Below are 10,823 nucleotides of genomic sequence, written 5' to 3'. Positions count from 1 at the left end.
GTTGAAAAAAGTGTGGAAAATCATTCATTCTAAATAAAAACTAGTGGGAATTCATGTTCTCCAAAATGACATATCGTGGAGATAGACATGCAAAAACATTGATTCTATTACAAAAAATGGTTCGTACCAATATTGTCTAGGAAATTGACCACTGCTTTGGGACATTTGAAAAATGTTGTGGGAACTTATTCCCACTATATGAAATTTAGTGGGTTAGCCATATTGAATTGGACTTTCTTCCACTCATTAATTTTATTTTGAATTTGATTAGTGCAAATATTGATGAGATAATAGAGTTGAAGAAATTTGGGGAAATGTTATGTTTATAGTTCAAAGTTAGTTGGTAGGTCAATTGTATAATATATATACTATTGAAAAAATGTGGAAAATCATTCATTCAAAATGAAATCTACTGGGAAGTCATGTCTTATGTGACATATGGTAAAGAAAGCCATGCAAAGTCATTGATTCTATCTACAAAATAATGGTCGGTACAAATATTGTCTAGGAAATTGACTATTGCTTTGCCACAATTGAAGAATGTTGTGGGAAATAATTTCCACGATATTAAATCCAGTGGAGGTACATATCAAGTGACACATATTCATGAAGACAATTACATATCTAGAAATCCATTGGCAATGGTATTGACTAGTACATAGAGGTCAACAAGTTAGGGAAACTAATAGCGTTTACCTTGAATTTTGTTGGTATCTTAATTTTTTGGTATATACTATTAAAGAAAAGTGTAGAAAATCATTCATTCTATACGAAATTTAGTGGATTAGCCATATTGAATAGGACTTTCTTCCACTCACTAATTTTATTTCGAATTTGATTAGATCAATTATTGATGAGAAAATAGAGTTGAAGCAATTTGAGGAAATTATTTGTTTCTAGTTCAAATTTAGTTGGTAGGTCAATTGTATAATATATGTATACATTATTGAAAAAATGTGGAAAATCATTATTTGTAAATGGAATATAGTGGAAAGTCATGTCCAATGTGACATATAGTGAAGATATTCATGTGAAATCATTGATTCTATTTACAAAATAATGTTTGATACCAATATTGTCTAGGAAATTGAACACTTCATTCAGACAGTTGATGAATGTTCTGGGCACTTATTCCCACTATATGAAATTTAGTGGGTTAGCCATATTGAATGGAATTTATTCTACTCATTAATTTTATTTTGAATTTAATTAGTGCAAATATTGGCAAATAAAGTTGGAGAAATTTGGGGAAATTATTTGTTTATAGTTCAAAGTTAGTTGGTAGGTCAATTGTATAATATATATATACTATTGAAAAAAACTGGAAAATCATTAAAAATGAAATTTAGAGGGAAGTCATGTCCAACGTGACATTTGGTAAAGAAAGTCATGCAAAATCATTGGTTTTGCCTATATAAAAAAAAATGGTTGCTACCAATATTTTGTAGGAAATTGACAACTTTATTGGGACATTTGATGAATGTTGTGGAAACTAGTTCCAATTATATTAAATTTAGTGGGGATTCATATCAAGTGACACAGATTCATGAAGACAATTGTGCAAACTTGTGAATTTTATCTAGAAATCGGTTGCTAGTGTTATTGACTAGTGCATAGAGATGAACAAGCTAGGGAAACTATTTGTGTTTACTTTGAATTTTGTTGGCAGTTAAATCTTTTGGTATGTACTATTGAAGAAAAGTGTCAAAAATCATTCATTCTATATGAAACTTAGTGGGTTAGCCAGATGAATGGGACTTTCTTCGACTCAATAATTTCATTTTGAATTTGACTAGCACAATTATTGACAAAAAAATAGAGTTCAATCAATTTGGGGAAATGAACTATTTCTAGTTCAAAGTTATTTGGTAGGTCAATTGTATAATATATATACTATTGAAAAAATGTTGAAAATCATTCATTCTAAATGAAATCTAGTGGGAAGACATGTCCAATGTGACATTTGGTAAAGAAATTCCTGCAAAATCATTGGTCTTGCCTATAAAAAAAAATGGTTGGTACCAATATTTTGTAGGAAATTGACCACTTTATTGGGACATTTGATGAATTTTGTCGAAACTAATTCCAATTATATGAAATTTAGTGGGGATTCATATCAAGTCACATAGATTCATGAAGACATTTGTGCAAACTTGTGAATTTTATCCAGAAATTAGTTGGGAGTGGTATTGACTAGTACATAGAGGTGAACAAGCTAGGCAAACTAATTGTGTTTACTTTAAATTTTGTTGGTAGCTAAATTTTTTGGCATGTACTATTGAAGAAAAGTGTGGAAAATCATTCATTCTATATGAAATTTAGTGGGTTAGCCATATTGAATGGGACTTTCTTCCACTCATTAATTTTATTTTGAATTTGATCACCACAATTATTGACAATAAAATAGAGTTAAAGCAATTTGGGGAAATGATTTGTTTCTAGTTAAAGTTATTTGGTAGGTCAATTGTATAATATATATACTATTGAAAAAAATTTGAAAATCATTCATTGTAAATGAAATCTAGTGGGAGGCCATGTCCAATGTGACATTTGGTAAAGAAAGTCATGCAAAATCATTGGTTTTACCTATAAAAAAAATGGTCGGTACCAATATTTTGTAGGAAATTGACAACTTCATTGGGACATTTGATGAATGTTGTGGAAACTAATTCCCATTATATGAAACTTAGTGGGAATTCATATCAAGTGACACAGATTCATGAAGACAATTATGCAAGCTTGTGAATTTATCTAGAAATTGGTTGGCAGTGGTATTTACTAGTACATAGAGATGAACAAGTTAGGGAAACTAATTGTCTTTACCTTAAATTTTGTTGGTAGCTAAATTTTTTGGTATGTACTATTAAAGAAAAGTGTGGAAAATCATTCATTCTATATGAAATTTAGTGGGTTAGCCATATTGAAAGGGACTTTCTTCCACTCATTAATTTTATTTTGAATTTGATCAACACAATTACTGACAATAAAATAGAGTTAAAGCAATTTGGGGAAATGATTTGTTTCTAGTTCAAATTTATTTGGTAAGTGAATTGTATAATATATATACTATTGAAAAAATGTTGAAAATCATTCATTCTAAATGAAATCTAGTGGGAACTCATGTCCAATGTGATATATAGTGAAGAAATTCATGCAAAATCATTGGTTCTATTGGCAAAAAAAATGGTTGGTACAAATATTGTCTAGGAAATTGACCACTTCATTGAGACATTTGATCAATGTTGTGGGAACTTATTCAAACCATATAAAAATTTAGCTGGGTAGCCATATTGAATGTGACTTTCTTCCACTCATTAATTTTATTTTGAATTTGATTACTGCAAATATTGACGAGATAATAGAGTTGAAGAAAGTTGGGGAAATGATTTGCTTATAGTTCAAAGTTAGTTGGTAGGTCAATTGTATAATATAGATACAATTGAAAAAATATGGAAAATCATTCATCCTAAATGAAATCTAGTGGGAAGTCATGTCCAATGTGACATACAATAAAGAAATTCATGGAAAATCATTGATTATGTCTATAAAAAATATGGTTGGTACCAATATTTTCTAGGAAATTGTCCACTTCATTGGGACATATGATTAATGTTTTTTTTTTTCTCTGTAAGGCTAGGCTATTTATATTACAAAAAATTCAAAAATTACACCAGGGCCGTGGCCCTGCATCTCCAGAGAGATTTTCCCCATAATGGACCTTTCAGAGCAACATCATTACAAAATTGGAACAACTTTCCATCCTTCCGACATAGCCAGCATCTAAATCGACACAATAAACATGTAAACCGCCACGATGGACACATAAACCGACACGATGGACACATAAACTGACACGGTGGACATATAAACCGTCATGGTGGACACATAAACAAACCGACAAAGAGAACAGAAAACCGACAAAGAACATGAAATACGAACAGAGAGTTGCATTCCTGGCAGCGAAAGACAGAGTGACGGAAGTGCTAATCCTCATCGGTTGTGTGAGGCTCATCCTTCGCTTGACCTTTGAGTTTCTGAGATTCCTCCATGTCCGAGCGCAACGACCTCTGAACCGGCTCACTGGGGCCAGCATCCGCAGCTTGAGTGGCTTGGGGAGAGTCTGCTCTGGATGGCCGCCGCATATCAACCGTAGGAACTTGCATGTCAACCACTGGCACATTCAGGTTGTCCAAAGGCCCCCTGAGATTGCTGCAGTGTTCCACCATGACTGAGACAATGAGAGTGTTGTTCTCCAGAGTGCAGGGGATCCGGTAGCGAACAGCTGGATGCTCCACATGACCACAGTCCGGAATTTCTCCCCACCCACGCACATTGCTGCGGCCTGCAAGTCTGCTCGAGTTTTTGTTGTGCTCAGAAGTGATTTCCACCGAGGAGGGAGGCGAATTGACTAGTCGCTGAGTAGCAGAGCGACCCCTAGAACCGCCACGACGACTGCTCATTCTGGGCCTTTCTCTTTGTATCTTCGAATTATCCTCCAGACAAGAATTCCTCTGAGTAATCTTGCACTGAGCCAGAGAATGTTCCGTCTCTGCCAGCTTCTGCTCGGACCGCTTGAAGGAATGAAGACAGGCGACATGGGGTTCGAGTATATTGAGCGCCATTTTCCTCGTTCGTTGCTGCACATTGAATGCCGACTGAACCAGCCTTAAAACCCAAATAACTATACCTCCCATCGAATTTATTACTCCTGCGTTCTGGTATGTCGTGGCTCGTCCGGGCTGACACCTGCCCATGTGACGAGCCACACCTGACACCTGCCTTTCACGCTTCAAAGTCACCCGCATCCGGGAGAGGGAAGTCTTTTTGCACCAAAGAGATGCAATCCTTTTTGAGTTGAGCATCATCTACCATGTCCAAGGAACCTGAGAAGTAAGGTGTCGACTGTGACACGCCTTGATTTGCCATCCGATCTGCTACCTGGTTTGCAGTTCTCCTGACATGATGGAAGGTTATATTGTGGGGAGCGTGGAGCTTTTCCTCCAGGGATTCCAATCGGCTTAGCAGCCTCCAACTTGTTGCGATCTTGACTGCTTTAGCTCCAGCCTGTATTCTTTTAGCTGCCTCTATGAGTATAAGAGAGTCGCCTTCAACTTCAAGTGGGAAGAAGTGATGTTGTTCAGCGAGACAGATTCCTTTCCAGAGACCTTCTAGTTCTGCTGCGTTGTTGGTGTCTTTGCCTATTTTTCCATAATATAAATGTACCGCTTCTCCTGTGTGTCGTCTGATAACTCCCCCAAATCCTGCAGGGCCAGGGTTACCTTTGGTTGCTCCGTCGAAGTTCAGCTTGTATGAGTTGAATGCAGGTGGGGACCATGAAGATTGAGAGGTGGATCTAATAGATGGATTGGCAATTACCTTGACTAAGGTCGTGAGATCAAGATTCCATTCTTTCAGAATGCGGCGCTCCTACTCAGTTTTGGGCATGTCAGTGTCATTCCAGGCTTTGATGGCCAGGGTTTCCTGAATGTTTTTTTTTAGGATGAGTCAAAGGTCGTCTATAGATCTGTAAGTGTTGTTGAAGATTTTGTGGTTGCGCTCCTTCCATAGGGTCCAGTACAGAAAGCCTGGTGTAATACTCCACAGAGAGTTGAGAATCTGGCTTTTAAACGGTTTTTTGGCCCAGTTCCTTATGTTTTCCGTTACATCCTCCTGTCTTTGGTTTGCTCTCATGTTGCATTTTTCCACTTTCTCCCAGAGTTGTTGTGCTAGTGGGCACTCTTCCATTAGGTGACTAATGGTTTCACAATTAATGTTGCAGTTTGGGCATCTAGAAGGCCCAACAAATCCTCTTTTTATCAAATTGTCCCAAGTGAGAATGCGTTTTTTGCTTAGTAGCCATAAAAAGGTAGAGATCTTGGGCCATAGCCCTGAGTGCCAAACTTGTTCCCAGATTTGATCTTTGGCCGCCTGGAGATTGGAATAGCGCAAGTGATGGGCTTCCTTTGTGGTAAATGTTCCTTTGGTTGTGTAGCCCCATCTGAGTTTATCCTGCTGATTGGAGTGGCGGATTTTCCTGTTTATGAGTTCCTGATCAATATCGGTGTACAGTTCTCCCTGCCAGTCTATTTGCCAGAGTCGCGCTGGTTTCCATGTCTGAAAGTCATGATGTGTAGATGGCTGCCAGAACTGGTGAACCTGTGTGATGCTCTCTTGCTTCATATGAGCTTGCCAAAGAGGTTTGTGAAACAAATTTGCAAGTTTAGGGAGTTGCTGCCATGAGTCTTCCCAGAATCTGGCAGCTTTGCCTGAGTGAATTTCCCAGAAGCTATGTTCTTGTATGAAGCTGCTTTGAGTTTTTGCATTATTCCAGATGAGTGATCCTTGCACTGTAGGGTTGATTCTGATGAGATCACTCTATTGGCTGCCGTTGGCGTATTTTGCTTGCCATAATTGAGCCCATGGGGTGTTTGGCTTGGAGACCCAGTTCCACCAAATTCAAGCTCCCATTGTGTTGTTGCTTTGAAGCGGATCCCGAAGTCCTAATCCACCCTCTGATTTGGTTTTACATACCTCTGTCCAGTTAACAAGAGCCCATTTCCGATTCAGGCCTGTGGATCCCTAGAGGAAGTTGCGTTGTAGATTGTGTATGGCTTTCAGTACCCCTTTTGGAGCTGCCAAGATAGAGAAAAGATAGAGCGGCATTGCTTGTAATACTGATTTGATTAGGACTAGCCTGCCTGCCAGATTTAAAGCCCGGAAAGTCCAGGATGAGAGCTTTGATTCGAGTTTGTCCAGGAGCGTCCGCCAGGACGCATGCTTGATAGCTGAGTCTGAAAGGGGAGCTCCCAGGTATTTAGAGGGCAGGTGGGATATTGTGAATCCCAAAATTCGGGCAATATTCCTTTGCGTGGAGGGGGGGGGTATTGAAGAAGAAGAGTTGAGATTTTGCAGCGTTAATGGAAGTGCCAGAGGCGTCAGAGAAGAGGGAGAGAAGAGATTTGAAAACAGAGGCTTCTTTTGCGGAAGGGTGCCCGAAGAGCATAGTATCATCAACGAATTGCTGATGTGTCTGAGGAGTGCGTCCATGGAGAGAGATGCCTTTGAGAGCTTGGGAGGAAACTGCCGATTTGAGGAGCCTGCTGAGCCCTTCGGCCATTAGAACGAAGAGAAAAGGTGACAGAGGATCCCCTTGCCTGATGCCACGCGAGGGGCGAAAGGGAGATGAGGGAGAGCCATTCAGTAAGACAGAGAAACTGGGAGAAGTGATTAGGTTCATGATCCATCTAGTCCAGGTTGCATTGAATCCAAAAGCCAAGAGCATTTTATGAATGTAATTCCAGCTAAGCTTATCGAAGGCTTTAGAGAGGTCTAATTTGAGAAGCATACCTGGTTTTTTGAGAAGCTTTAGAGAATGTATGACTTCGTTTGATAGAATTATTCCATCCATGATCTGCCGGCCTTCAACGTATCCCGTCTGTTCTGGAGAGATGAGCAGGGGAAGGAGCGGTTTGAGTCGGTTTGCAATGACCTTTGAAATGAGTTTGTAAATCACATTGCATAGCGCTATTGGTCTGTACTTCTCAGGTTTGTTTGATGCCGCTTCTTTGGGTACCAAGGCTATGAAGGTTGAGTTGAGGGCTGGGAGGACCCAGTGCATGCTTCGGGATTCCTCCACTAGGTCCCATACTTCAACTTTAATGAGTTCCCAAAATTCATGAAAGAAATTGGCGGTAAATCCGTCAGGCCCTGGTGCTTTGCCGTCTTTGAGCTTAGCCATGGCTTCTTCTACTTCCTTTAATGATGTGGGTTGGAGCAATTTATTGTTGTGATCCTCATTTATAATTTTTGGAATATGCTACGTGATGGCTCTGATTGCCTCATCCCGGTTGTCGTCAAGTTCCTTTAGAATGTCCTTGAAGTATCCTGTAAATTTTTTTCCATGTCTTCATGAGCCTCAATTCTTTCACCCTGTTGATTGTTGACAAAAGTAATGTTGTTGTGCATACGCCGTTGTATGGTGGTTTTGTGGAAAAAATTTGTATTTTTCTCTCCATCTTTAAGCCAGCTGATTCAAGATTTTTGTCGCCATAAAGTTTCCTCTTGTTTTTGGCGTTCTTCAATTTGATTCCAGAGGATCTGCTCCTGTTGAATTTGTTCTTCTGTGCGGCCTTCTAGAATGAATAGTTGTTGTAGTGCTTTCATTTGTTGCTCCAGTTTTTGTCTGCTCTCCTGTATGTTGCCAAAGTGAGTTCGGTTCCATACTTTAAGAATTTGTTTCAGATTTTTCAGCTTTTGTTGAAACTGGTACATCTTAGCTCCCGCAGGTGGGATGTAAGATGTCCATGCATGATTGACCACGGCCTTGAAATTGGTGTTTGTGAGCCAAAAGGCTTCGAATCGAAAGGGTCTATTGCAGCAGTTGCCTGGTCTGGACCATTGGAGCAAAATTGGCCAGTGATCTGAGCCTCCTTGGGGAATAATTGAGGCGTTAAAATCCCCTCCAAGGTGGATCGCGTTGTCTGAAATTAAGAATCGATCTAGCCTTGAGGCAATGTGGTGAGCACCTCGGCGCTTGTTGGACCAGGTGAAAATGCCATTGGAGGTGGGGATGTCCATGAGCTGATTATTTTGTAGGAATTGCTTGAAGCCGCTGCTGTCACTGTCGAGCCTGGTTCTGCCCCCTTGTTTTTCTTCCATGGATTTTATTATATTGAAGTCGCCTCCGCCAATCCATAAGGGGAAGTGTCTGTTTTCATTGAGGATGGAAATCGTGTCCAGGAGGTCCAATTTTTGCTGAATTATCTGCGGGAAGTATACATTGGTGAGATGCCCATGGATGTTGGTTCCGATGAGGTGGAAGGTAGCTTGAATTAGATGAAGAGTGGCATGAAAATTATCAAGTGAAACAATCTGCGGGTTCCATAGAATGGCAAGACCGCCGGAGGCCCCTGAGGCGTCTACTGAAATTGAACTGCTGCCTGCCCATATTTTATTGCTAAGTCTGTCTATCGCTGTGCTGCTGCTTTTTGTTTCTTGAAGGAAAACTATTGCTGGTTTTTCTTGCATTATCAGGTTTTTGATCATTCTGTGTTTAGAGGGACTGTTGAGTCCTCTTACATTCCATGAAATGAGCTTCATGTAGACTGAGATTTGGGTTTGTAGAACTTGGTCAACTTGGGGAATTGCCCCGAATCCATGAGTATTTCACCTACTATTATTGTTCTCTGAAGGTCTGTTTTTCTGCCCCTTTTCTTTGTATCTTTAAGGATCTTTTTTCCATCCCAGTGACTACCTCCTTGTATTCCCAGGCTTTTATGGTGCTGCACCTTGGTAAGGACTCCTTCAAGTTTGTCTATTTGCCAGGGGGGGATTGAGTTGTACTCTTTTTGTTTGCATGCTGTCTCAAGTTTGGAGATGTCAAGCTTGGAGATTTCAAGCTCTTCTAGATCTACATCTTCCGGATCTTCCTCCATAACAATTGGAGTGTTGTGGTCCTCCTCCGCTGCATCTTCATGAAGACTCAGGGCTAGAGCTGCGTCGAGATCCATATCTGAAGCTTGTTGTTTTTCATTCAACATGGTTTTCCCCTTAGATGGGAATAAGGGACCGAGATCTGAAACAGATTTGGTTTTCTCCATGGAGGGGGTAGGAGCAGAGTTGGAAGAGGCTGGGTCAGAGGAGAACAAGGGGTTGGAGCGGATGAGGGAGGGCGAGGGTGGGAGCGGCTGATCCGGGGAGTCAGAGTTGGGACTATCTTGTTTATCATGCGAGGCAAGAACAGAGAAGCGGTTCTGGGGGTTCGCTTTAAAGGCTTGATCCGGAGCTGCTTGGTTTTTCTTTGCGTGCCTGCGGCGGGTGGGGATTTTGCTGAAACCATCTGAGTCCTTATTGGAATCATTAGATGAAGCCTTGGACTACGCATTTGAGGGACAGTCTCAGAAGAGGTGGCCATGCTCATGGCATTTTCGACAGCGGAAAGGGATATGCTCATAATCTAAAGGCTGTTTCCATTCAAAGTCATCGTGAAAGAGACTTACCGAGTCTGCAAGGGTCTTGGTTAGGTGCATCTGGACGCAGATCCTAGCATATGAGGTGTATTTGCGTGTCTTTGTTTCTGTTGCAACTTTGATGAAGGTCCCCAGTTTGTTGCCAATGTCTGCCAGCGTTTCTTCTCTCCAATATTCCACGGGAAGGGAATACATTCTTATCCAAACAGGGGCCCAACTGAAGTCTTCTTTATCAGGGTTGAATCTGGGCTTCCATTCCGTTAGATACAAGCCTGAAGAGTTAAAGAAGTATGGGCCTCCTTCGAATATCCTTATTTTGTCCTCTAAACAGTTGAAGATGGCTGTAAAGAAGCCCTTTGGGCCAAGTTGCAGAGTTACTTGTCCTTTGGGCTTCCATTTTGAAGCTATCCATCCTTGTAAGGCTTTTTCTGTGGGCCAGAATCCCAAGAACTTTCCGATAAGTGCATAGTCCCGCATGAATTGGATTTCCCCATTGATGCGGTGGCTTGGCAGTTCGACCTTGATCGGTTCTGTGGCTTTTGGAATACATGTGGCTGAGGTCACTTTTGTCTGAGGTGACTCCGCATTGGCATGCTCATCATTTCCTGCATTGTCCTCTTCATTCCGAGTTGAATGCATCTTTTCCTCATTCGTCCTTTGCTTGTCTTTCTCAGGTTCTCGACCTGTGCCTGCGGGGTGCAGAGTCGTAGTCTTCTACGTCTTGTCAGTTGAGGGCGTGTCCAATGGAGGGGAGGCGGAGCTCTCCCCTCCTGTAGCTAGTGCCATGGGTGGCCTTCAGTGGTAGAACCTGCGGCGGCAATGGCAGGTCCGTTCAGCGGCGGCTAGGGTTTTGAG

The 10,823-nt window shown here is 41.0% G+C and overlaps 1 protein-coding gene across 1 annotated transcript; it reads right to left on the bottom strand.

Annotated features, from left to right (window-relative positions):
• Window positions 1-8,031: 8,031 nt before the first annotated feature.
• Window positions 8,032-8,658, bottom strand: LOC149194088 (uncharacterized). The gene has a single exon (XM_089407539.1). The coding sequence runs from the start codon at window positions 8,656-8,658 to the stop codon at window positions 8,032-8,034; it is 627 nt and encodes a 208-aa protein (XP_089263665.1).
• Between the last annotated feature and the right edge of the window lie 2,165 nt (window positions 8,659-10,823).

This window comes from Pinus tabuliformis, chromosome 2_2 (genome assembly GCF_031772625.1).
Source record: "Pinus tabuliformis cultivar Carrire ecotype Pingquan chromosome 2_2, CPIR1, whole genome shotgun sequence".
NCBI lineage: Eukaryota > Viridiplantae > Streptophyta > Pinopsida > Pinales > Pinaceae > Pinus > Pinus tabuliformis.
The sequence above is the reverse complement of the archived record's forward strand: the minus strand, read 5'-3'. Positions and strand labels throughout refer to the sequence as shown.